At 46.9% G+C, this 26326-nt stretch overlaps 1 protein-coding gene across 7 annotated transcripts in view; it reads left to right on the top strand.

The window, feature by feature from the left end:
- The window catches only part of rasal2 (RAS protein activator like 2), a 54948-nt gene extending 29027 nt beyond the window's left edge, over positions 1-25921 (top strand). For 2 of the 7 annotated variants that reach the window (XM_027011376.2, XM_027011373.2), the window contains exons 4-18: positions 7657-7763; positions 10146-10258; positions 14068-14221; positions 14403-14501; positions 14757-15311; positions 17563-17707; positions 18067-18211; positions 18369-18605; positions 18762-18963; positions 20045-20244; positions 20636-21539; positions 21864-21998; positions 22393-22595; positions 23118-23205; positions 24680-25921. In XM_027011376.2, the coding sequence (XP_026867177.1) occupies positions 7657-7763; positions 10146-10258; positions 14068-14221; positions 14403-14501; positions 14757-15311; positions 17563-17707; positions 18067-18211; positions 18369-18605; positions 18762-18963; positions 20045-20244; positions 20636-21539; positions 21864-21998; positions 22393-22595; positions 23118-23205; positions 24680-24847 (3455 nt within the window). In that variant the 3' untranslated portion in view covers positions 24848-25921. Of the gene's footprint in view, positions 1-1429; positions 1868-5293; positions 5319-6792; positions 7112-7656; positions 7764-10145; positions 10259-14067; positions 14222-14402; positions 14502-14756; positions 15312-17562; positions 17708-18066; positions 18212-18368; positions 18606-18761; positions 18964-20044; positions 20245-20635; positions 21540-21863; positions 21999-22392; positions 22596-23117; positions 23206-23440; positions 23472-24679 lie in introns of those variants that run through there. The other 5 variants (XM_027011377.2, XM_027011375.2, XM_027011378.2 and 2 more) reach the window with 5 other exon arrangements.
- Positions 25922-26326: the final 405 nt, after the last annotated feature.

The raw sequence follows: 26326 nt of genomic DNA, 5'->3' as shown, positions 1-26326 counted from the left end.
TGCCGCTGCACTGTGGACACAGAGTGGAAAAGAGGAGAGGCTTATTTATATGTTAATGTACATGCCATTTAACAATGAGCACCTCGGTCGCCTGAGAGCAAGACAGAGGAATGGATTTCTGTGCCCATTCACACCAGCACTGTGATGAACCTGCTCAGATAAGGGAAGAAAAAGAACCCGAGGTTAGAAAGGGAACCGGTTTACCTACATCTCCTAGGAAACCTCTTCAGAGCAGCCCGCGAGTTTTGAAGTTCCAACACACACACACACACACACACTTTAGAGGAACCGAGTGTATGTTTTATTCACTCCAGAGTGGAATCTTCGTGAGAACATTTACACATTCTCTCTGCTGCTCTGACAACAAGTTTATGAAATCTTTAGCCAACCAGAGGAACTGTCATCAGAAGCTTTTTGGACTGTCCTTCATAACATGTCCTTCATTCTGGCCTTTCATACATTATGTTGTATGTAATTGTATATATTTTTAGAAGGTCTATGGTTTAGGCCTCACATATAGTATTTACATTTAATAATAATTGTGTTCTTATTAGTGATTTGGCCTTTGCACAGATCAATAAGCATGAAATTCAAGCCATTATGTACTGGTCACTTTTTACAGGTAAAGCACGTGTGGAGTACGAAAATACATTTGTCAAGGAAATGTGGCTTTTCACTTGAAAACTGATTCCACTGATGCTCTAATCTAAAGGGCACTGTGAAAGACCAGTGTTCCCTAAAACTTTGTTCCATTGCCTTTCTCGGGGTTATGGAAGTAAGAATTTCATTGAAACAAAAAGCAATAAAAAAATTTCACTCAGGTTCTGATGTTTACAAGCCTGTAAGACAAAGCAAGTGGTGAACACGTGAACTTTCCTCCTTTAAACATTGAGTCACCTTGAGAAAGAATGCAATACGATAGCCTGCGGGTAGTCAGCGTCTGAACGCAGGAACTTAAACGGCGTCGTGATTCGTATGTTATTGGAAACATGTTTCTTATGACTATGGATACGGCGCTGATGGTTGTTTTGGCGCGCTCACTTTGTCAGTTTATTTCGTTGCATTTAAGTCTTTTTATTAAGTTATCTTGCATATTTAAGCATGCCGATATTCCGAAACGCACTTCAACAGCACGGCTTTCCGAGGGCGCCAAAAACGAGCTGTTCCTAATTCAGGCATTAAAAAATCAACACCGCGAAGACGTTTTTATCGCCGTGTGTCCGTCCTACTCCAGACGTTTTAAGCTCTCCCGCCTTCATTTAATCGCAGCAGTGAGCCTGCAGCCCTTCGCACCTGCACGCTGCCCGAAATATGACGGTGTGAGCTACTGATTGTAGAAAGTGAGGTAATTTCCAACGAAACGCCCCCAGCCCGAGAGAATTACCCCGAACGTTCTGTTGGCACGGTACGTTAATGCATGTAATTCAGGTAGGACTAAAGACTGATGGGACCTGTTGTCATGATTTTAAGACACGTACTGAAATAAATGTAACAGCAAAACAACGACAGCATCACGAAAAGGCTGCTCGCGTTTTAGTCTTGTGGGCAGGTTCAAACTGGAGCCGGACCGCACGCACGTACCCTTGGACTCGTGGAGTGGTTTGCTGGTGTTTCGGGATTCGCGGGTCGCGCGGAGCTTTTGTTGCATTCTTTACACCAGCCGGATAGACGAAGAACGCGCAGTGGGTTTGACCGGCTCGCACACTGGCTTTTCTGCATTCCAGCGCGTCTGGTTAGGAGTGGAGCACGGAAAAACGTGTAAAAAAAGCACCAGCAGCACCAACTGTCATTTTCCTCACGGAATCACTTAATTCATTTGGACGGAGGGATGTAATTATTGACTTAAAATATCGAATGGAATTCATGGGTAAGTTTCTGAATCGCCGCATGTCCCAAGTGTCTAAGATGTAAAAGTTTCACCCTCGTGATGTTCGTACATGATGGAGACTAATGGAGGTAGCTGTCTCCTGGACAGTTTGGAGTTCTAATGTGGGCTGGTGTGAAATATAAACCGCGAGTGTGTTTATGCTTTTAGCTACTTATTTGCTTTAGCAGCGCTCGTGACGCATAACACGTGCCTGGCAAAGTAACAGATGTTGGTTATAACAACATTTAAGCGAATTTTTAGTTAATATTTGGGTAGCCTACTGCGTTTGCGGACCAGACGTTAGTCTACGCGACCCGCTGAACTGAACCTCTCGCCCAGTCCAGGTCAACAATGCCCTGCTGACAGTCTGCTGTGCACATTAAGTTGCAGACCACGTCAGTTAACGGTCGCCCACGGCATCCTAGTTTTTTGCAGGTCTCGAATATTACAGGATGTTGCCAGCGCACTTTCCTGCACTATTGGAAATCCACGTCCAATGCAACTCTAATGTTGCACATACCGGGTACTTCAGCTTCAGGTGTTCATTCAAACAGGCCGCCTTCTTGTGCGCTTTGTCCGTTAAAGACAATTATAAACCTGTAATATATTAAATAATATTTTTATTTTTGAAATTTGTATGAACTTGCCAATATTTTTCAGATATATAAGGTGTTGATCTTTAGACATGTTGCTGATGACAGGGTGGTTCAAAGAATGCTTCTTTGTTTAGATGCTACACCACCCAACACGTGGATGAAATACATGCCAAGAGCCCACCACACATGACTTTGATCGAACTCTTGGCAGCCATGAGGTCTACTATTAAGTCAGTTCATTGTGCACATGTATGCCTGTAATCCCTCTATAACCCTCCATGAGCCTTGACTACAATCTTGTATGTTTTGGCATGCAGCACCTCCCTTGAAGACCTTGACTTGGCTAATGTTGTTTGTTCCTGCGCTTCCCAGAGACAATTAGGTGTGGTTTATGTCGGTAAGGCTCTGAAAGCATCGTGTGTGATGCTCTAGTCATCATCTGTGATGGGTCATGGTGGAAAAGGTGGTTCAGGTATTAGTGCGCTATGACCTCATAGAATTCCATACGTGAAATTACCTCAGAAACAGACCAGAGGGTAAACACTGGCAAAGTGGCCAATAAATCAGGACAGAAGGGAAGAGGTCTCCTGCATTTGACATCTGATTAGGATTAGGATGAATGATGACACACCAATATGAGACAAAAGAAGTGAGAATACAAAAAAAAAAAGCCAAGTTCTCAAATTTTTGGTTCAGTCAGTGGTGCAATATGTCGTGAGGCTTTCCTGTAAGCAGCCCTCTCTGTGGTTACTTCCAGAGAGAGAAATGGAAGCAGGAACTTCAATGAGGGTGGAGGTTAGCTAGCACCCCACCTGAGGTACAACTGTGTATGAATAATTAATGCAATCCATGCCTTCAATATCAGGTCTTGCCATCATCCCAAAGGCCCAGTGTTGGTGTGAGGATGAAGTCTTTAACACATCACTCACAGAGTTTAACCTTGGGGAAATTGAACTTTGACCTGCTTATTTCTTCGTTTTTATTTTCTTCCTTTTTTTAACTGATGTAAATTGCACTTGGATAATTTCCCAGGTTTAGTGTTATGTTCTCATATGGGTGTACATATTCTCACTTGAGCATTCTTCTTTCCCATCATAAAAATATGCTGAGGGAGTAACCATGTTTTGTACATGACGTTGTTGGGAGGGCTTTAGAAAAAAAAACCTTAAGAAAAAAAGAAAAAACCTTTAGGAAAAAGGCCCTTGTATTTGCTCTCCTCAGAGGCAGTTAGTATTGATTTATCTGAAACTCTGAATGACATGAACCTCTATATTGGAAGCCTATTTCAGTACGTAATGAAAGCTGACCCAGTGGTAATGCAGAAATCCTGATGGTCTGTCTCTCTCTCTCTCTCTCTCTCTCTCTCTCTCTCTCTCTCTCTCTCTCTCTCTCTCTCTCTCGCTGTTTCACTGTGTCTCACCTTCTCTCTCAGTTGGTTTTGGCCTGCTTGGTGGTGCCCATCTACACCCCCATCCCCATGGTTCTGTATTGTATTGATCTGGAGGGCCTGTCCATGAAGAATGCTGCCAGTGGGTTTTTGGGGGCAGTGGTGCGGGGGGGCTGCCATGCCAGTCTGACACAGAGGTGGGTGGGGCTAACAAGGTGGGTGCAATGTATGGGCGGAGTCACATTGCCTATGTTTTACCCCCTCACACAGCCCCAAAGACCCAGCAGGACCCACAGTAAAGGGGTGAGAGAAGTAATCTGGAAAAAAAGTATGGTTGGAAAATGAATTCTCCTGGAATTCTTGTAAGCTGTAGGAGTTGCTATATAACCTGTAGGCTGAGCTGCTGTAGGACCTGTAAGATGTGTTGCTATAGAATCTGTAAGACAGACGGAATGGGCCCAGAAATCCAGATGGCCGAGCAGTTGTTTTCTAGAGCAGCGTGCAGTCAGTGTTGTGAAAGGCGTTTGTTGTAGTTTGTCCTGGGTGGTACAGGGATGCAGGCTTGTGTTGCATATGAAGGGCATGTGCAATATACAGTGGAGGATTGTTTATTGTTTTGCTAATACAGTCTGAGAGTCAGTTAACTGGCCTAATATGTTCTTTCCTTATGTACCAACAGCTAAAGCATACACCTATGATGTCCATAGAAGCTTGTAAACTCCACCCCCCCCCCCCCCAAAAAAAAACCCACACACACTCGCTCACTCTCACACAGTTTTGCTCTCACACAGTTTTGCACACACACACGCACTTTGGTAGCAAGCGCCTCATAATTTGTCCTAATGCTCATTGTCAGGTGTGTGTGTTAGCGTGCGTGTGTGTGTGTGTGTGTGTGTGAGAGAGAGAGAGAGTCAGACAGAGAGGCTGCAGCAGTGAGTGTGTGACGTGACTGGTGGGGGGGTGAATAAGGAGAAAGGGGAAGGAAGTGCTCACAGTTGTGCTGAGAGGAACAGCGGAGTGAGGTTACAGCGATTGATTGAATATATGCGGTAAAATCTCTTCCGCTGGTGGGCCAGGCAAGAGGCAGAGGAACAAGCTACTGATGTGCAGAGAGAGGAGAGTCTGTGCAGGGGTGACGAGAGTAGGGCTGGCTTTAAGGGAGAGTGAGAGAGCAAGAGAGAGAGAGAGAGAGAGAGAGAGGATGCTGGAGCACTAGCACAGCAAAGGAGGGACCGAGAGAGTGAGAGGAGGACGTAGGATAAGGATATGCCAGAGAACAGAGACAGAACACAGAGACTCTGTGGAGAGACTGCTAGTTAAGAGTCCTGTGGGATCTCTAACGGAATAATGGACACTTAAGAGGAAAATCCTGCAGCTCATTGGATGAGGGTGATGGTCACTTTCTAGCCAATCACATGCTGATCTGGTCTGTTTATTGCGCAGGTGATGGGCAACAGCTGTGACAGAGGTATTGTCTTCCTGTTTCTCTCTCTCTCTCTCTCTCTCTCTCTGTCTCTCTGTCTCTCTCTCTCCCCATCTACCTTCTCTGTATGTCTCTGCCTAGCCCTGTATTGCTCTGTCCCCCCCCCCCTTCTAATTAGGTTTCGGTCTGCTCTATTACACTAGGTTATTTATGCCTGCTTCTGTGCATCACTAAGCGATTCCTAAAGTGTGTGTGTTAGAGGTTGTTCAAGTTGTGCATTGCATTCGTCCTGACGCCCTGGGTATCCCAGAGCGCCAGTGACGACTCACATGATACATAAGCACTGCATGAACTGCACTTGAGACATGCTTATTGCTTAGTCATAACCCTGTGCTGCTTCTCTCCCAGGTTATGCATGGCACAATTATGCTTGTGTGCATGCACATGAAGACACACAAGCACCCATGTACGCACACACACACACACACACACACACAGCTGAGGAGGCAGTGTGAATGATGGAGCAGGCGATCGCTGAGGCCAGAGAGAGAAAACTTGGCCGCTGCTGTTTTTGCAAAGTGGCATTTCAATACTGCTGACTGCTGCTTATGGTCTCTGTCTCCTCACTCGCTGAATTTAAATGGAAACTGTGGAGTAGCCCAGGGGAGGCAGGAGGGGAGGGGAGGGCTGCACCTGGGCTTTGGTTTGGATCTCACTTTCTAAGCTGGTCTCTTGTTTTGTAAGTTGCTTGTCAAAGATGAAGTTTTCAGGCTGTGTCTGAGAGTGGCGATCCCAGCGGGTCACAGAGATTTGATTGATACTCCCATGTTGCTAATTTTAGCCAGCAGTCGATGGATCTCTGGGTGGCGGCCAGGTCCTGGCCAGTGGGGTTTGAGCATCAGACGGACCCTTCCCAGAGCAAGTGTTGCATGCATGTGCTTTAGCGGTGCACAGGTGTATGTTGCAGCGGAACACGCATGTGGTGTAGCGATACATGCTTGTGCACATTTGTGCTTCAGCACTGCTGGGGGTGCTGTAGCTGTGCATGCATGTGCTGTAGGGTTGCACATGTGTTGTACATATGTGTAGTTCAGTGCTGCACACGTGAGCTGTAGGGGTAAGTTGTAGTTGAACCTGTGTGTGTGTTAGCTTTACATGCGTGTGCTGCAGTGTTGCTAACGTGTGCTGTAGTGGTGCACATGTATGCTGCAGCAGTGCATGCATGTGCTGGGGTGCATGCGTGTTAGTGCATTACTGTATGAGTTGGTAGCTCATGGTTACTCCGTTAATGTGCGAGTCAGTTGCCCATGGTTACTGCATTGCTGTGAGTTGGTCATCCATGGAGTTCCTGTTCGTGTCTCCGTCGTGCAGGACCCGGTGGGGGGCGGAGGTTCCAGGACCGCTCGGCTGATCCGGCTGGATCCGGCTGTTGCTCTTCAGCATTTCAAGCAGCAAGCAGGTCCAGTTGTAATAACCATTTGGGAAGACGGAGCAAAATTCTGGGAACAGGCACATTCTAGCCCAGGTCTAGAATCGAGCTGAATAAGCGAGCACTGCATATGTTTGTGCTCTGTGCTCTTGCTCTTCTCGGTTAACAGGAGTGTGGCGAGCCAGCCTGGGGCTTTTCTCCACCATGCCTTCTGAGGAGCGGATCGCTTCCCATCTACAGCTAGATGTAGGTCGTGTCGCTCTGCAACCTTGATGCACATAGAGTAGATGTTCCTGCTACCCTGGAAAAAATATCACTGCCCTGCACCACCACAGGGAGAGACATGTGCACGCCTATGTCTCCATGGCATCTGAGCATGTCTGAACGTCCCTCAATGAGCAACGCGAAGGTAATGAATTATGGAAAGTGACTGGACAGGCTTTGACAGCAAAGTTTTAGAAAGAAGGACCTCTCTGACAAGCACTTTACTGGGTGTCCGGTTTAGGTGACAGAGTTGTGCAATAGCGTAAGGAGTCTGTAGGCCATGACACGTCAGCTGTTCTTGAGTCGTTGGCTTGACCCCTGTGCCTGTGCAGCCCTCTGACCTTGTGCTGGTTTATTTTCATGTACTGGGCCTGACTTGGGCCCAGTGGACAGGCTTGGGGAGGGGTAGCAGGTGAAGCTGAGACTGGACAGCCAATCAGCAGCCTCCTTTTCAAACTGAACATGGTGAAAACAGCGATGGTGGAAGATCGTAGCAGGCTCTGTGCTGGAAACCAAGTCCCTGAGAGGAGCCTGCCCATATCGTGAAGGCAAAGCTGAGCACTGTGATTGGTCCAGAATTTCCCACCATTGCTTGATAGACCTCTTTGTCTGCTGTAGAAGGGTGTATGGCATGACATCCTGTCCATCTCCTTGCTTTGCACTGACTCGTCCTCTCCGTTCTTTCTCCAGAAGTGTCTGCCGAACGCTCCCCTCGGCGGAGAAGCATCTCGGGCCTGGGCAGCTCCGAGAAGAATTTCTCCATGGACGGACCGAACTCCTCACCCTTCAGAGTGCCGGTGGGTATCGGGGTACGCTGCTTCTCTCTGGCCCGGGCTCCTGTCTGCGGGTCATGCTCACTGGGTGGAAACCACCTTTAACACACGCTCCTTATGGAACCTTTAAGAGCCACCATTCCTCTCACCCACTTATCACAAGCTAACATACATATAGCCTACCTGTCTGTCACTGTCCACAGTGATTAGCTCCTTAAGTGTTTGCCTGGTCTGCTACGGAAATAGACCACCAGCCTTTTTACGGATTAATGGCCCACATTCATTAAGCCCCAGAGCCCGTGTTGGGTTAAGTGCTGTAGTCCTCAGTTTGTGCCCAGCCAGGGCAGTGCTTTTCTCTCCTGTCACAGCTGCGACTTCACTGACCACAGGAGGTAACCACTACTACACAGCGCTGCCTCTAGCATCTACACACACGCGCATGCTCTGTGTTATTCCAATGGCAATCAAATACACATCCAAATCATGGCAAAGGCTGCTTCATACTTCTGCAAAGAGTTGCACAAACGTCTCTGTGTGGAAACTCAGAGTAGGGACTTATGAGTATGAGACCCGCACATGTTCGCAGACACGGGTCTTTGCAGAAGTGTAAATCAACTTTTATGTGTGGAATGTACACAGACGTGTCCTGCACAAATGCCCCCTTATCAAAACACACTTTGTGATATGCAGTTGAAAGCAGAGTGTCCTAGAGCAGACGGACCGTGAATGAGTGAGCTGGAGTGCGAGAGACAGAGAGCGAATGAGACGGAGAAAGAGAGAGAGCGAATGAGATGGAAAGCAAGAGACAGAACGAGAGACATGCTGGAATTTGTTTGATGATATTTTTACCCGTTGAGGAAGTGGGCCAGCTCACATATTTATATCTCAGGCATTGTGAAGGTGGAGGGAGTTTATAAGAGATGAACTGTGCGTGTTTGTCTTTTCTTCTTCTCCAGAAGTCCTACAGATGGTGCTGTGTTGTTTCTGGGTGCCGGCAACTTTCAGAGCCCAGATGTAGTTTTTTTATGTCCTCTTCTGTGTGCACTAGCTGAAGGCTCCAGGTTGTGTGCTGTAGTCGGAGTGGGTTCCACACGGGATGAGCAGGTGGAGGTGGAATGTTGTTTGTGTACGGCCCAACAGAGTTGTGCTTGTGTCTCAACAAACAGGTCTTTGTAGTGGGAGACAGACATACACAACACAGACATGGCCCAGGAGCTATGGGCTTTTTAGTTTGTTCTGCCCATCTCTCTGCCTGTTCTCTCTCTCTCTCTCTCTCTCTCTCTCTCTCTCTCTCTCTCTGTCTTTTGGTAACTCATTTCTGATTGCCCGTGCTGAGGCTCTTAAACGCTTTCATGAGTCATTCATGCGGGGAGTATCATATCCCCATGGAGTAATGCCTTTATAAAGTGCTCCTCCTCACTGTTAATGACAGTGTTTCAGCTGCTAAACAGTCGCCTCCTTGCAGTTATTTCAATACTGCAAATCCTCTTAGGTGCTGTTATTTTTTTAACCAGCCATTTTATTCTTTCACTTCCAAGATGAAAGTGTTTGTTTCATGATGATGTTCCAGTGTTCTTTGATCATTCATTCCAGTTAATATGACCATCATGGACATAGTTATGGGGAAACATGCATGGACAGTCGGAAAGCACCAGCGTGGAGGTTTGGGTAGTTTCTGAACCACTCATTTCTCCAGACAGTGTGAGGTAACCCTGCCCCTTTGCTGCCAAATCGAGTGCTGTCACATATCTCTTTTCTCCTTGGCTCAGACTCAAGGAAACTGCAAGGCTTATACTGACGCACGTCCTTGTGAGTTCCAGGCAAGTGTGCACGGCTCATTCTGAACTCTCTACCTCCTGGCTAGTTACTGATTCATTTCTTTAGTTTTCCCCCTTGAGGCATTGAGCAAGTCCTGCATTCTTGGCCGATATGCTGAGATTGAGCTGTTGGGAAGAGCCCTGGCTGTCATCTACTACTACCTTTGTGCACTTTGACCCTGAAATAGAAGCCACCTGTCTGACATTCCTGTCTAGAGGGTCTGTGCTCTCCACTCCCTTAAATAGGAACTCTCAATACTTGGCCTGCTAGGAAAGGTTTATTTATTTTGTCAGAGGAAGACGTGTCTCAGGACTGTGTCCACGACACGATTGCAGCATGAGCAGAGAAGCCAAAGCAAGTGTTCCTTATGTGTAGTAGATGATAAGTGGCACTGTGTTCTGTGTACTAGATGGTAACTGGAGACACACTGGGCTAATCACTCCAACAGGTTGGGACTGCAAACATTGAGTCACCCAGACTAGCCCACCCACACAGCTACTCTCAGTCTGTCAAACAACTGCATACTTTTCTAATAGACACACCTGACCAGTCTCTCTCTCTCCTTCTCTCTCTCTCTCTCTCTCTCAGGGCTTTTTCAGTAAGCGATTGAAAGGGTCTATTAAGAGGACAAAGAGTCAGACCAAGCTGGACCGGAATGCGAGCTTCAGACTACCCTCGCTGCGTCCTGCGGAGAATGACAGGTAGTAGTTGCCTAACTCGAAGGATGTCTTAATGTCTTAATCTCCATGCTGGTTAGATGATGTGCTGGTATGAAAATTGTTTGTCTTAACTGGATAGTTTTGTTGGTAATCAGAGAAACTGAATCTTTTTTAATCCTGCAGACTGTCAGTATCAGGACACTGAAATGGAGGCTACTAACAGAGAAAACTATCAGATATTACAGCTTGCTTATAGTTTTTTGCCTGAGGTTATTTCACCTTGGCTCTATACTGCCCCTTTGTGGGCAAGAAGTGTCCCTTCAGAGGCACAGCTATCTTGCTAGTGTTCTTAAATTAGATTAATAGATAAACTAAATGAGACCTAATATACCCCCTTTACAGACGTTAACACAGTTCCCTGGAGTCTGTGACATGCTTTGATCAAAATACCACAATTACAAGAACATCGTTCTCGCCCTGTCTAAATAGCCCTGTTCAGTACGGCTGGTTTGAGTGACTGTTCCTTTAAATGATAATGAGCCAGTGCTAACCCCACCCTCCTTCCATGGGGTGTACAGACGCGAGTATGGCTTTATGCCAAGCCTCTTCATAAACGTCCGAGGTACTCACGCATCCATGACTACGACTTAAAGCTTTACAAGGGAGCAGTAAACAATATTGATGATTCTAATGCCCAAACTGCCTCAGCTGGATTTTAAAAGTTTCTGGTCTTGAACCCTGCAGGTACAGTTAAACAGGTGGCACCGCAAGTGACCTGTGACTCCAGCTCCGAAATAAATTTGCGATCACATTGCTACAGCTGTACAACACTCAGTTTGTGGCCTTGGAATTACCTCACTGATTCATGGCAAGTCATGACCATTGTAGCAAGTAAGACAAGAAACAACAGAAATGTCTATACTCCTCTAATTTTATTCTCACATTGTTCACGTACTGATGAAGATGAAGTTCATTTTACAGATATTCAGCTAACATTATTGTGGATTAAGGTAATGGCAGTAACCAACAGAAGAGCAGTTCCTATGCTTCGCTCTTGGCTTCGAGAAGACGCTAGTGGGTCCAGCACATGCAAGAAAAAAAACAGCTGATCTTCACAAACATACATCTCAAGCTGTGGGTGGAGATTCTTAGATGGGTTATAATTGTAATGACTCTCCTAGTGACATTGAAAGGGGAGCCAGATCTGAACAGCTTGGTGAATTCTGTTTTCTGACCCAGACAGCTCACACCTCCCACAGTTTGTAGGGATGGTAGGCACTCCAGATACCCAAATATAAAAGTGAATTTTTCATATGTCCCTTTTAATATCATTATTAATGGAGCTTTCCCTTTTATACCACAGACTTTATTTATTCTGGTGTTTTCATTTACCCATCTTTGTTTGATGGGTGAGGCTTGCCTTGACTCCAGGGTTCAGTTAAAGCTGAAGCTACTAAACTTTCTTTGGGATGTATTCGATTCTGTATTCTGTGACAGCCAGACAATGTCCAGAAAATGTCCCGCACGTCCCGCTGACACAGATTAGCGGGGCTCTCACTCCACAGATTACATGCTGTTTGTTTGTGCACAGGAGCGCCATTTTGCAACATCCTGCATCCCCGAGTTTCCTTTGCTTGGCGTGCATGTGTTAATGAACGTCTGTACATGTCGGAGTGATGGATGTGCGGGGTCACTTCATGCCCTGCCCAGAAGCCCTCACTCTGGCTTTTGATAAAGATCATATCTGTGCACTTTATATAACAACGTTACTCAATCTTATTGCATTATGGCGTACTGGGGCCCCAGACTGCCCTGGTTTAGTGGTGGGTCTGCTATGGGATGCTCATCGACTGGCTTTTTTTTTTAAACACGTGAAGGCCCCTTTAAATACTGCCCTCTCGATTACACTCGGATTTAATTTCAGACCAGTAAAACAAGCCATGCTAATTGCCCATTGACCTCTCTGTCTAACTGTCTCCATGACTATAGTTTTGTAGATTGTGAGTAAGCCATGGCAGTATTAAAAGATAATTGTTATTAATTACCTACTAATAAGGATTATCAGTTCATCTTACAACATGAAATTTCATTGTAATGCCAGATGGGAAGTTATACTATGAGAAATATGCTGTGTGGCTATTTCCAGTACAACACAATACAGTAAAGCTTGACGTAGGATCCTTGTTTACATTAAATCAGAAGATGAACACAAGGTCTCAGGTCCTGTTGCTCATTTTAAGTCTCATAAATGCATCCTGAAGTAATTTGCACTTAATTGAAGTAATTAAATCTTGATGTAAGGTTCAGGACTCTGCTGTTGTCTAGTGCAGCGAAATAGCTGAAGTTGAGCACAGTTGTATCTGTTGAGTGCGATTGTATCCAGCTGATCGGTCTTGCGTTAGAAGGCGGCTGGTTTCCTTATGTATTGCTTTTGCAGTGTGGCTACTTATTATGCTAATGGATGCACAGGGCCTGAATATTATGACTCAGATTAGTAGGACTCTCGCATCACAGATTAGAACCTTCATGCCACAGCATGAAATAGTTTTCCTTTTGCTTTGCCTGCTGGGTGCAGTGATGGCCCTGGGCATCTACAGACACTTTGTTTACAAACAGCAGAAAGGCCCGATGGGGTGAAGGCCCAGACAGGCACAGACTGTAGAACGCATATGCACCCTCTCTGTATTCTTCTTTGCCGCACGGTGGTCAGCAGCGTTGTTCTGAGTGGGGCAGGGTCCACTAGGACAGAGGCGGGTATCACGTGATTCCTGGAGATACTGTAGTAGAGGAATGACTTCCTGTTTTCCTGGTGAGGAAAGAGAAATGTTTGGAGTGGATGGGAGATCTGGTTCTCTGATGAATACTGAGGTGTGAACAAGCTGTGTGTGTGTGTGTGTGTGTGTGTGTGTGTGTGTGTGTGTGTGTGTGTGTGTGTGTGTGTGTGTGTGTGAGAGAGAGAGAGCAAATATATGTATGCATGTATTTCATACGCCCATGTCATTGGTGTGTGAGATGTTTGCGCACAAAGCTCGTCCCTGGCTCCATGGCCGCAGCTCCTCTTGGGGCCGTTCCCATAGCAACCCTGTCCCGCAGGTCCCACTCTTCCGTTTGTTTACCGGGGTGGTGCAGGTGGGGTGAGCTGCACCTACCTGTCCTCCACCTCCCTCCCACTTTCTCCGCATCAGCCCTCATACTCCAGCTCTCCACCCAGAATGCTCGGCTTAAAGACACTCTTCTCCACACAGATGACGTGAGCTACTGATATGGTCTGGAGTGACTCCTTCAAGTGGACCTTTAGTTGCTTTTCGTAGGTATAAGATTTCTCTTCCTGGACAAACTCAAGGCTCTGGAACTTGGTGCTGTGTGTCTGCCATTGGCCGTGACGAATGGAGAGCGCTTGCTGACACGCTGGTTTGAAGGCTGGTCGTGTGTCGGGTATATTTGCATGTTTGTCTAAGAGGACTCTCTCTCCCTCTCTAGTGCTCTATTCATCTCTCTCCCTCTCTCTTTCTCTCTCTGTTTCATATTGCTTCCCTTTGGTCTCACTCTTGTTTTGGGCTGAGTTTGTACAACTATCAAGGACCCAGAAGCTGATAATGGCCTATGGGCGGAAACAAAAGTAGTTATTTGATTATTGAATTAGCCGTGTGTTTCCGTTGCATTCTCAGCACCACATGACTCTAATATCCTGCATACATGGGAGGGGACGGCGGCTCAAACATGAGAACCGGATGAACGGATTCAGTTAATGACACGTGATGGGGTTGACCCAGCTAAATTAAATGATGTCTGAACTGGAGGGATGTAGAGTGACTGAGTTAAAGGAGGTGTGTAATGGTCACATGCGTCAGGTCTCGAGCCCTGCCCAAGCTGAAGGAGTCCTCTTCTCATGAGAGTCTGCTGAGCCCAGGGAGTGCGGCCGAGGCTCTGGACCTCAGCATGGAGGATGATGTCTACATCAAGCCGCTACACAGCAGCATCCTGGGACAGGAGTTCTGTTTCGAGGTGCAGCTTCTCAAAGAGTTCTTATGTTTTGTTCCTGTTTTCACAAAGCCAGAAAGTGAATATGTTTAGAATACACTGAGCTATTAGCCTCCTCTGGGCCTTCATAGAACCCATCCCCCCGCCTCTTTTTCCCCATTCTCTCACCCTCCCCACCCCTCCCTCTCTCTCTCTATGTCTGTAGGTGATCTACTCAGGGGGGAGTAAGTGTTTCAGCTGCTCCTCTGCCTCGGAGAGAGATAAGTGGATGGAGAACCTCAGGAGAACAGTACAGCCAAATAAGGTGCCTGCAGCTTTTGGGTTTTCACTGTATCTTTTTTTTCTAAATCATTTTCTACATTTTTTAAAGATATCGAGAGTAGTTCATATCTGTAAATGCTGTATAGCAGCTGTTATACCCTTTACTCTTTTTGTGTTGTGCTGTTTTAATTTTGAAGGTTCAGTTTCATAATGTAAAACATAAAAGTTTTTGGACGTTATTATTGAGGAACACTTAAAGGGATCAAATGAGTTACCAGTTGTGCTATCTCGTCTCCAGGACAACTGCCGACGAGCAGAGAACATCCTGCGTCTGTGGATCATCGAGGCCAAAGACCTGCCACCCAAGAAGAAGTACTTCTGTGAGCTGTGTCTTGACGACGTGCTGTACGCCCGCACCACCAGCAAACCGCGTGCTGACTGCCTCTTCTGGGGCGAGCACTTTGAGTTCGCCAGCCTGCCCCCTGTCAGAAGCATCACCGTGCACATCTACCGCGACATAGACAAGAAGAAAAAGAAGGATAAGAACAACTACGTTGGCCTGGTGAACATCCCCCTGCAGGGCGTGACCGGCCGCCAGTTCGTGGAGAAGTGGTACCCGGTCAGCACACCGACCACCACCAAGGCCAAAGGTGGAGGTCCCTCCATCCGTATAAAGTCCCGCTTCCAGACAGTCTCCATCCTGCCCATGGAGCAGTATAAGGAGTTTGCAGAGTTTGTGACCAACAACTACACCATGTTGTGCTCCGTGCTGGAACCTGTTATCAGTGTGAGGAATAAGGAAGAGATGGCCAATGCACTGGTACACATCCTGCAGAGCACAGGCAGAGCCAAGGTAGGACCCCCTCACTATGTGGACCACACAATCCCATGCCCCTCTGTACACCTCATCGTGTGGACCACACAACCCCATGCCCCTCTATACACCTCCCCATGTGGACCACACACCTCTATACACTTCACTGTGTGGACCACACAACACTGCACACATTGGTACACCTCACTGTCTGGACCACACACCTCTATACACTTCACCATGTGGACCACACAACCCTCACACCTCTATACACCTCACTGTGTGGACCATACTCCTTACTATGTAAACCATACACCTCACCTTGTTGACCATGCAGCATGTACTCCCATGTACATTACAAATTGTGGTCATCTATGGAGAGCCTTCAATTGTTTAAAAGAATGCTGTCTGCATTGTGCTATTTTATATTAATGACATTTAGCAGACCAAAAAAATCCAGTGAAATTCAAGTCTTGGTAACGTGTACTGAAATAACACACATTCGAATATGTAATCAAATGTACATTTGAGTGTTTAGATATTGAGCACATCTGAGATCTGTGACGTCTCATGCTTCCTGAGAGCAAAAATAGTGAAATGTTCACTAAGCTTAACTGTTTAAGAAAGCAGACATTGAAAATAAACATGGCAGAAAATGATTCAGCAGTTTCAGAGATAAAGTGCTGACAACACCAGAACATTTGAAGAGAACAGTGTGGCAGTTTTATAAGAGTCCCAGGCCTCCGCTTCTGTGGACATAGTGCAAGCTCAGAAATAAGTCCTAACACCATGGAACAACTATGTGTGGGCATGACAGAGCCACTGATACAGTGCAGAGCACGCACTTCCAAAGTTAAGTTAGACTGTAGGTGTGGTTAGACTGATCACATCATCAACAGGTGTGGTTTGGTGTTGCACTGCAGTATCCAATCGGATCAACTCCTCTCATTCCTTTTAAAAGCCGAGCGAGAGCAGGCAGTGCAGTGACTTTTCATGATGGCAGTGAGCGTGCATTATTTAAATGAGGTCATTTTGCAATAGAAGCTTTTTCTTGTGAAAGAAAAAAGAAATTAGTTGTATGTAGGTAGTAATTAGAGGATATATTTTAGCGTGGTGAGAAATTGGATAGGTGTTTGTGTGCCTGCTTGAGGTGAGGAACATACTTGGCAGTGGTAGCTCAGTGGTTAGGGTACTTGACTTGTACTGGGAAGGTTGCTGATTCAAGTCCCACCACTGCCAAGTTGCCACTGTTGACCCCTGAGGAAGGCTCTTAACCCTCAATTGCTCAAGTTGTATTCAGTCATATTTGTAAGTCGCTTTGGATAAAAGCGTCAGCTAAATGCCATAAGTATAAATATATTGTGTTGCACTTGTGTTTGTGATAGGAGCAGGTTCAAGGAACTGTTAGTGCAAGTGCAGTTCAAAACTACCATCAGTCTCACCCACTGTTGCGTCGCTCCACTCGCCTTGTAAAAGGCACATTTATTTCGTTTATTTCTGTGCACCAAATCAACAAATGTGCATATGCCCCACAAAATTAGTAAAATGCAGCGTTAGGCAGATTTCACACCCAGCTCAGCCAGAAATTTGAGCCACTGGAGTTTTGGGGAGAAACTAGAGACAAAGGATCTGTTTAACCACACCCCTACCTCTAACTACCTTTAACTTACAGTAGTATACTACAATGCTATATATTTTTGTACTGCTACACAAATTCTTCATGCTGTAAAACAGTAAGAAAGAGCTAAAAGCCTGATTACATTCATTTGTAAAGATATGTTGTGCATGCACATTTTGTTTAGTGATTTAAAAGAAAAACAGTATTTGAATATTTGGGAAAAAAATCTAATCCCAGCTGACAGCCGTAAGAGGGACTTGCATATCTATTAGTATGACTGTACGTGTGCTCTCTGCGAATCAAACCCATGACCTTGGTGTTACTAGTACCTGCTCTACCATGTTTTAGGATTTTTTGCCTTCACTGTTTCTGGGAAACGCGTGCAGTGAAATCATCATACTGGCATAAAAGGTGCTATGATATAAAGTGTTGAGTGTAGACCTCCCTCACCAGAAGGGCAGTGTGTTTCACATACAGCCCAGAACTGCATGTTCCCTTCATGCGTGGTACACTTAACCACACCCTTGTTGGATCTCCCAGATCCCACGGTGAATTTGTACTGAATCCTGCAGTAAACCTTTACTGAATCCTGCAGTGAACTTGTGCTAAATTTATCAAGAGCTGGGATTTGTCCAGACTATTGGGTATCTAACACATGTCTCTCTGCCCTAGGACTTTCTGACAGACCTTGTGATGTCGGAGGTTGATCGCTGTGCTGATCACGATGTGCTGATCTTCAGGGAGAATACTCTGGCCACCAAAGCCATAGAGGAGTACCTCAAACTGGTGGGTCAGAGGTACCTGCACGACGCACTAGGTAAGAGTGTGAAAACTTTTAAAGCATTTAACACATTCTCTTGTCCAGAACAACTTGCAGTAGTGCTTAGTTGTTTCCATGGAAAAAATCTGTACACTAGTACAGAGTCTAAGGACACCATTAAGATAGATCCCTGTTGGATTGAATTTATTGAACCTGTACCAAGTTTATATGTTGTTCTGAAAGCATGTTAAGAGTTTAGATCTTTGTAATGCACTAACTGAGCCTGCACTGTCTATGGAGATTCAACTTCCAAACTACCAGTATTGGCCCACCGTGAGGACTCCCCTGCTGATGATAGTAGATGTGTGTCTCCAGACCGATGGCCATAACCGTAGGCTCATTCCTCTGCTTCATAGGGGAGTTTATCAAAGCTCTGTACGAGTCAGATGAGAACTGCGAGGTCGATCCATCAAAGTGTTCAAGCAGCGAACTGGCTGAACACCAGAGCAACTTGAAGATGTGCTGTGAGCTGGCCTTCTGCAAGATCATCAACTCCTACTGGTAAAGCTATTTTAGCTCCAGATTATCATCTGCTCCTACTGGTATATCCAGTTTAGCTCCAGATTATCATTAATTTCTACTGGTAAAGCCTTGCCTACAACTACTCAGCTTCACATGCATGAACACCATTTCCCATTTCATCTCTCTCCCCCCTCAGCGTCTTTCCACGTGAGCTGAAAGAGGTCTTTGCCTCTTGGAAGCAGCAGTGCCAGTCTCGGGGGAAGCAGGACCTCAGCCAGCGCCTGATCAGTGCGTCCCTCTTCCTGCGCTTTCTGTGTCCCGCCATCATGTCTCCGTCACTCTTCAGTCTCATGCAGGAGTATCCGGACGACCGCACGTCTCGCACGCTCACCCTCATCGCCAAAGTCATCCAGAACCTCGCCAACTTCACCAAGTATGCCACCAGACTCCACCATGCACCTGCATGGCTGGAGCTTATATTTTACATGATCCTCTGTCCATTGTGTGTACGGAGCCGTGGATCAGCTCAGAACAGGCAACAGGCTTGTATGTGCCTGAGCAGTGTGTGTGTCACAATGTCCTCCCCCAGGTTTGGTAACAAAGAGGATTACATGGCATTCATGAACGACTTCCTGGAGCACGAGTGGGCGGGCATGACCCGCTTCCTGCTTGAGATCTCCAACCCCGAGACCATCTCCAACACACCGGGCTTCGAAGGCTACATCGACCTGGGCCGGGAGCTGTCCCTGCTGCACGCACTGCTGTGGGAGGTGGTGTCCCAGCTGGACAAGGTACTGCACCCAGGTCATCTGACCTCCGACCCCGCAGCCACCCACATATGAGTGAGCTGCCGCCCTTTTTGGGTCATTAATGTTAACCACAGCTGCTGCGAGAAGCTGCAACTTGGGTGGCATCTTTTGAAAGGCCCAGTGTTTCTTTCATGGAAGAAAAAAAAACATTTTGCAGTGTGGTTCGAACCCAGGCCAAATGTTATTGAAATGAAAGGGTCACCTACAACACTGCCACGGAGATGTTAGGAGTGTTCATGCCATCTGTTGGCGTGGCATGGGCGATCAGCTTTGTTGCTTCGTGTGCAAATGCACTGGTGCTTTTTTTTTTCATCTGGGATGTTGTGTGATTTAGGATTATGTAAACTGGCATCCTGATTCTGTGTTTACACTGTGTCATTGGGATCTGAACTTGTTGGCACAGTACTGTATGTGCTGTTGCGTAAGACACAGGTTAGGATCTTTATGGGCGAGTAGCTCACGTGAGCACGATGAGTGTGTGTGATCTGACATGTCCTCTTTTGGTTCCCTATCTCTTAACATTCTCTTCCTCACAGCCCAGTTCTGGTTTGACTGCATGAGCCCTGCCTGCGTTCATATTTGACTCTGGTCATTAGTTAATTCATCACTGCCTTTTCCTGCATCTTATCACAAATTAAACTTTTTTGTTGTTTAGTCTGGATGCATGCACTTACATTTTGACTCTTTAATTCATTTATTTTGGAATGCCTCATCATTTTTGAAGCATGTTTTTTTTTTGTTTTTTTTTTTTGTTTTTTCTCCATTTATTCCTAATTTGAATTGCTTTTGTTTTTTCTCCTCTGTGTCCCCCTCTCTCTTTTTCTTGTCCATTCTCTTTGTTGTCTCCACCCTCTTTTTGCCTGTCTCCATGGTTACGCTGTCCCACCACCAATGCATTGTGGTGCCTCTCGCCGGCCGGCCCAAAACCCCTCCCGCTGACCCCTCTCCACCACCTGCTCCCTTCAAACCACTCGGGCCACCGGCTGCTTGCCATGGCCTTGAAAAAACAAAAAAACAACAAACAAAAAAAACCCACCACCAAAACAACCCACGTGAACCCCAGGGTGACAATTCCTTCCTGCAGGCGACGGTGGCCAAGCTGGGGCCCCTGCCGCGTATCCTTGGTGACATCACACGCTCACTCTCCAGCCCCACCCCCATCCAGCAGCAGCTGCGCCGCCTCCAGGAGCACAGCTCCGCCCACAACATCAGCACCAGTGTCTCGTCGGGACTACAGAGGATTTTTGAGGACCCGGCAGACAGGTAGGCGCCCCACTAACACTCCCAGAACCTCTGGCCTGAGAGACCTGGGATAGTGAGTGATACTCTGTAATAATGCTGCTGCGAGTAGAAGAGGTTGTTGAGACTGAATGTATAGTCCAGTCAGACTTTATATTCATCATTCTTCACTGTGTGTTCTGTTTGATGTAGCTTTCAGTTTAAGCAGTTTTAAGCAGTCATAGCAACAGTCATATTATCTTTTGTGATACTTGATTGTTTTATTTACGAATTCTTTTATTTTAAGTTGAACTTTTTTCTCTTTTAAATCACTTTTTATATAGACTTTTATCATTTTATTGCAGTAAAATGCCTGTAATTTCCTTGTGTATGAAATGTGGAGTTTTTAAGAAACTTGCCTCGTCTTGTTCTGCAGTGAAGCCCGGATCAGATCCCCGGCCCAGGAGCACACGGAGGTTCTGGCTCGTGGTAAGCCACCCTTGCTGGGCCAGCAGCCTCCTCTGCACAGCATGAGCTTCTCGGACAAGGAGGAGCGGGAGCACCACCTCCCCAACGGACGCAGCATCTCCCTCGTGGACCTCCAGGACTCACACCTTCTGCAGGGCCCACCGGGGCCCCTTTCTCTCCATGAAGCCCCACCAAGGTTGGGCTGCGTGGGGTCTCAGGCGTCCATCGAACCCCTGCCGGCTCAGCCGCAGCCTTCTCTGGTCAAGGCGGTGGCAGCGCGGGACAGTCTCCCGCAGAGCGTCCCACAGTCCCGCCGGCCCCTCCCGCCGACGCTGAGCCAGCAGCGAAGCCTGCAGCCGCTGTCCTTCCAGAACCCTGTGTACCACCTGAGCAACCCTCCACAGGCCTCACCCCGGCCCGCCCGCTCACCCCAGCGCCGCTCCAGCTCCGAGAACCTGAGCACAGGCAGCTCAGGCAGCAGCGCCAGCCTCGGCCGCGCCCCCACCCCAAGGGGCAGCCTGGACCAGGAGCAGGGTCGTCCTCGGGCAACCCAGCAGGGGGAGGAGGCTCCGTTGCCAGCCCCCGCCATCCAGCGCCTCCACCAGGGCCCGCAGGCTGTGGCGGTGGTGCGACAGGGTGGTGCGGGAACGGCCCACATCGTGAAGGTGGAGCAGCAGAGTCGCTGCGCGGTGGCGGGTGCGGTTAACGGAGCGGTGCGGCCGGCCAGGTCTCTGCCCCACAGCTCGTCTCTCCGCAGCTGCAGCAGCGCGAACACGGAGCCCCAACAGCAGAGTGCAGCTGGGTCTCAACAGCAGTCCTGCAGCTCACGGGACAGTCCCGGCCCTGCACCGGCCAGCCACGCCTCTCGACAGGTAAGCTGCCACACACGAACACACCTCAAAAACACGCAGGCATATGCCTGACACACACACGCACACAGCTCACAAACACACCTCACACACATGCACACCCCTAACACGCACAGGCCTCACACATGCACATGCCTCACAAACACACTCACACACGCACGCAGTTCACGAATGCCCACGCTTCACACACATGCAAGAAAGCCTCACACATGCATACCTCATGCGCATGCACATATGTTCTCTATGTTTATTGGCTAACAAATAGACCACTGACACACACATCTGAAAGGAGAAATGGACACACACCTTATGTATTGTGTGTACCAGGTGCAGTCTCCCATGGAGTCAGTCACAATGTCGCCGGTTGAAAGAACAGCAGCATGGGTGCTTAATAACAGCCAGTATGAGGATGAGGAGGAGGAGGAGCGACAGAGCAGAGAGGACAGCAAACACGTGGAGAGGGTACGAGGGCACATGCCGGGGCACCAGAGCCTTCCACACAACTGTTCAGCTGCATCATTTACATTTACAGCATTTAGCTGACGCTTTTATTCAAAGTGACTTACAGTTATGACTAAACACAATTTGAGGGTTAAGGGTCTTGCTCAGGGGCCCAACAGTGGCAACCTGGCAGTGGTAGGACTTGAACCGGCAACCTTCTGATTACATTAGCATCCCCAACCTTCCGAATACATCTGCATCCATAACCTTCCGATTACATTATGTCCGATTAGCCACATCCCCAAGAGAAAACCTTACTGTAGAGTCTCGTTTGTGCGTCGTTGGCCTGTTTCCTCTATATGGTGTGTCACGGTGGTGCTGAGCGCCCTGCGCTCACTATCTCTCCCCACGGCAGTACGAGCAGGAGATCTCCAAGCTGAAGGAGCGTTTGCGCGTGTCTGGCCGGCGGCTGGAGGAGTATGAGCGCCGACTCCTGGCACAGGAGCAGCAGATGCAGAGACTCCTGTTGGAGTACAAGTCTCGCCTGGAGGACAGCGAGGACCGACTGCGTCGCCAGCAGGAGGAGAAGGACTGCCAGATGAAGAGCATTATCTGCAGGTGTGGGTGGGTGGGTGGGTGTGAGTACTGATGGCAAGAATAGGTTTGCAGAAAGGCATTTCCTTGATCAATTGTAGGTATCCTTTGACCAGTTATGGATTAATCATTAACAGAAATGTCAAACATGGCTAGAATAATGTACAAAATGCAAAATCCATTTGCCCCCAGTCAGTGTGTTATTGAGAAGATGTGTTAGATCTTGTACCTGAAAACATGAAATGAAAATAATATATTTTTTAAAATGGCCGTGGCTGCAGTACAGACAGGAAATTTAAATTCTTAATTGGTTGTCAGTTAATGATGAGCTGGGGTTAGCTAGTCCTGAGCTGTTAAACATTCCATCTTAGCAAGTAATACACACATTGGGCAGTAGTTTTAGTTTATTGCTATTGAGATGATGGAACATAATGACGTTATTTATACTCTTGTACAAGTGTACATTTTGCCCTAACCTTTAACATGCAGTTGCAGGTCCATGTCTGCTTATTTCCAGTTACTGAAACATCTTCCACCCTCCTGCAGGTTAATGGCAGTGGAGGAAGAGTTGAAGCGAGATCACGCAGAGATGCAGGCTGTCATAGACGCCAAGCAGAAGATCATCGAGGCGCAGGTATGTCCTTGGAGCCAGACATCTGCAGCACCAGTGCACGTGTAGAATCAAACAAACGCCCAGAGCCGTAGTGCTTGTGTGAGGGAGAGCAGGGGCCTGATGAGGGCAGGGCGTGGGAAGCATGCTCTCTACTGCTGCCTTTCTCCCACTCTGCCTCGTGCTGTTAACCTCACGCTGGGTGCTAGCTGAGGGGCCGCTGACCGCCTTGTTGTTACTGTGTCCCGCTGAACTGCAGGTCTCTAAAGGAGCTGAGGTAAAACGAGCAGGCAAGTACGAGCAGTGCACTGCACTCCCACACCACTGACAGACAGACAGCTCAACACCCAAACACACACCCATGCCTGGCTGGGCTCAACACCCAAACAAGCAGCCGTGCCTGGCAGGGCTCAACACCCAACCCAACACCCAAACAAATACCCATGCCTGGCCGGATTCAGCGCCCAAGCTAGCACCCTTGCCTGGCTGGATTCAATACCCAACCCAACACCCTTGCCTGGCTGGGTTGTCTAGCTCTCAGCCCCGTTAAAGGTGTGCAGACAGTGCAGTATTACAGAACTTTTATATATAACGTGTATAATATCAACATTGTGCTTTGAGCGTGTTCACATGCTCATTAATCCTGGAGAGCAGGTAAAGCATGGTGGTAGTAACACAGGTCATGGTTTAGATTCCCAGGGAGCACACACACTGTCATACTGATAAATTTGTAAGTGACTCTGGACAAGAGCCTGCCAAACCCAGGAAATGGAAATGTGAATGTAGAAGTGTGTGAAACCTTCAGACTGTTGGAGAATTTGAAAATGTGAATGTAGAAGTGTGTGAAACCTTCAGACTGTTGAAGAATTGACTCCTCCAGTTTGTATCATCAATACACTGATAGAGTGATAGTGATAGTTGGTGGAGTGATTGAGCTGTTCATATCAGTCATATCACTGTGCTGTAATGATGACCACAGTGAGATTGTGTCTCTGTTGTTTGCTCTTTTTTCCTGTTGTGGCCCAGGTGGGTGGACAGGGTCCTCAGTTCTGTGTTGACTGGGCACTCTTAGCACATCCACGTTTCTTTACTAGCGTTTGTGAGCTTCAGCTTGTGCTTTTGGCTGCGTCCCGCACAGTCCCTCCACATCTCACTGGCCTCCACAGTCTTATTTGACCTGTATGACCTTTGTTCTTCTGTTTCGTTGGGTTTTTTTGTTGTTGTTTGTCTTTTGTTTTCTGCACTGTTTTGCTGTCTATTACTGTGTAGTATTTGATCTGTTCATTTGGGCTGGTAGTGTGGTGTGTTTTTGCTGCCTTCACAAAGCACCTGTTGCTCTCTGCAGAACCGAGTTCACAGACCCCAGCGCTGTCTCATCACTGCTTCCCAGCACTTCATACCATCTACCTCCCTCGTTTAATCTGACCATCAAATGGTATTCAGCTTGGTGTGTCCTGCCGAGACTGACGTGTTGTGTGTGTGTGTGTGTGTTTTGCAGGAGAAGCGGATCAGCTCCCTGGACGCGGCTAACTCACGACTCATGGGCGCCCTCACTCAGGTCAAAGAGCGCTACAGCATGCCCGGCCTACGCAACGGCCTCTCGCCAACCAACCCCACCAAGCTCTCCATCACCGAGAACGGCGAGTTCAGGAACAGCAGCTGCTGAGAGGCGTCCTTGGGACAGCTTGAGCCCAGACGCTGGTTGAGCCCAGACTCAGGGTTAGGATTGTGGGCTAAGGGGCAGTGCTGCCGGACTGGATCTCTGACTACTACGTACAAGTGTCTACAAGGAACGCCGTGTTCTTCATGTATATAGATGTAACTTGTATTGGTCTTGTACAGAGATGATACTAGAAACAGAGGAGACCGTTTTAAATTGGGTTGGAGGTTTAACTGTCATACTGTCACACAGTGATGATGTGTTTTATAAATACTGATATTCACATACATGAGAATGAAGAGCGCAGTCTAAAATTATTTTTTAAGTATTGTTTAACTAAGATATGATCTATTGAGGAGATGTACATATAGATTGGAGTTGTTGTAAAAGATGGTGTGGTCTGAAGCACATACTGGAGGGCCATAGCCAGATCTGAAAGACAAGCGGAAGGCAGTTTTGTGCACTGTATTCCAACTCCGCTTTTCTGTTCCTTCTTTTTATGCTTTTATTGGATCTCCACACAAGATTATTTTGCTTTTAGAGAACCTGATTTTATGTCACATTCAACAACCCAGTGGCTGGCTGCTAATAAAATAAATAACCAAACTTGTATCTAGTTTGCACCAATGGCCTTCTCTCTCCTCGTGAGTGAACTAGGAATTGCCTTCATCTTGGATCTGATGTATAAATGTTCTCACAGTAAGAGTGCAGATCTAGCATCACTGTTTGCCTTTCATAACTTTTCTATCCTAATTATAAGTATAAACATATAGTCAGAATTAACTGGTACTAGGTCAGCACTCAAAGCGAATATGCTTTATACATGTGATTCCTTCTTACCCTGTCTGATGCGTCTGCTGTCAGATATCAGTTATTTACGTCACTGTTCTCGTCTCCCAGTCCTACTTAATGTTTGTCAAAGACTACTGTTAAATGACACTGTTTTCCATTGAGTTATGTCAATAGAATCAATATTTTGTAGCACACTTGTTACTGTTAGGAAATATGAAGGTCCATTTAAGAGTTCATGAATATGGAAACTGACTTGTGAGGAATAAACAAGGTTATGGCTCCATCAAACTGACTTTCCCTTTCTACAGTCAGAGCGAATGAACTGCATTTGACCTGTGTACGTTTGTGTTCAATGGTGGAGCAGTGGGGGCAGGACTTCCCCTGGGCTTATCCAGTAGAAACCCTCTGTCACCATTTAACCCCACCTCCTTCACCTCTGTCCGTATCGGACACACTTGTTGAGAACTTGGTCCATCAACTTGTAGGGTACCCTATAATCTTTAGTGTCTCAAGTTATTATTGTTATTATTATTATTATTATTATTATTATTATTATTTATTGGTCATACAGTTGATTTCACTAAATTGTTTACATCTTAAAAATACATTTCAAATTGCTTAAAATGTATTGCTGAACTCTCAGGGGTACTTTAAGGTATCTGACATAAAGCTGAGTTTTAGCCTTAGGTTTTT

The sequence above is a fragment of the Electrophorus electricus genome, chromosome 18, assembly GCF_013358815.1.
Source record: "Electrophorus electricus isolate fEleEle1 chromosome 18, fEleEle1.pri, whole genome shotgun sequence".
Lineage (NCBI taxonomy): Eukaryota > Metazoa > Chordata > Actinopteri > Gymnotiformes > Gymnotidae > Electrophorus > Electrophorus electricus.
This window is presented reverse-complemented; position numbering and strand designations above follow the sequence as displayed.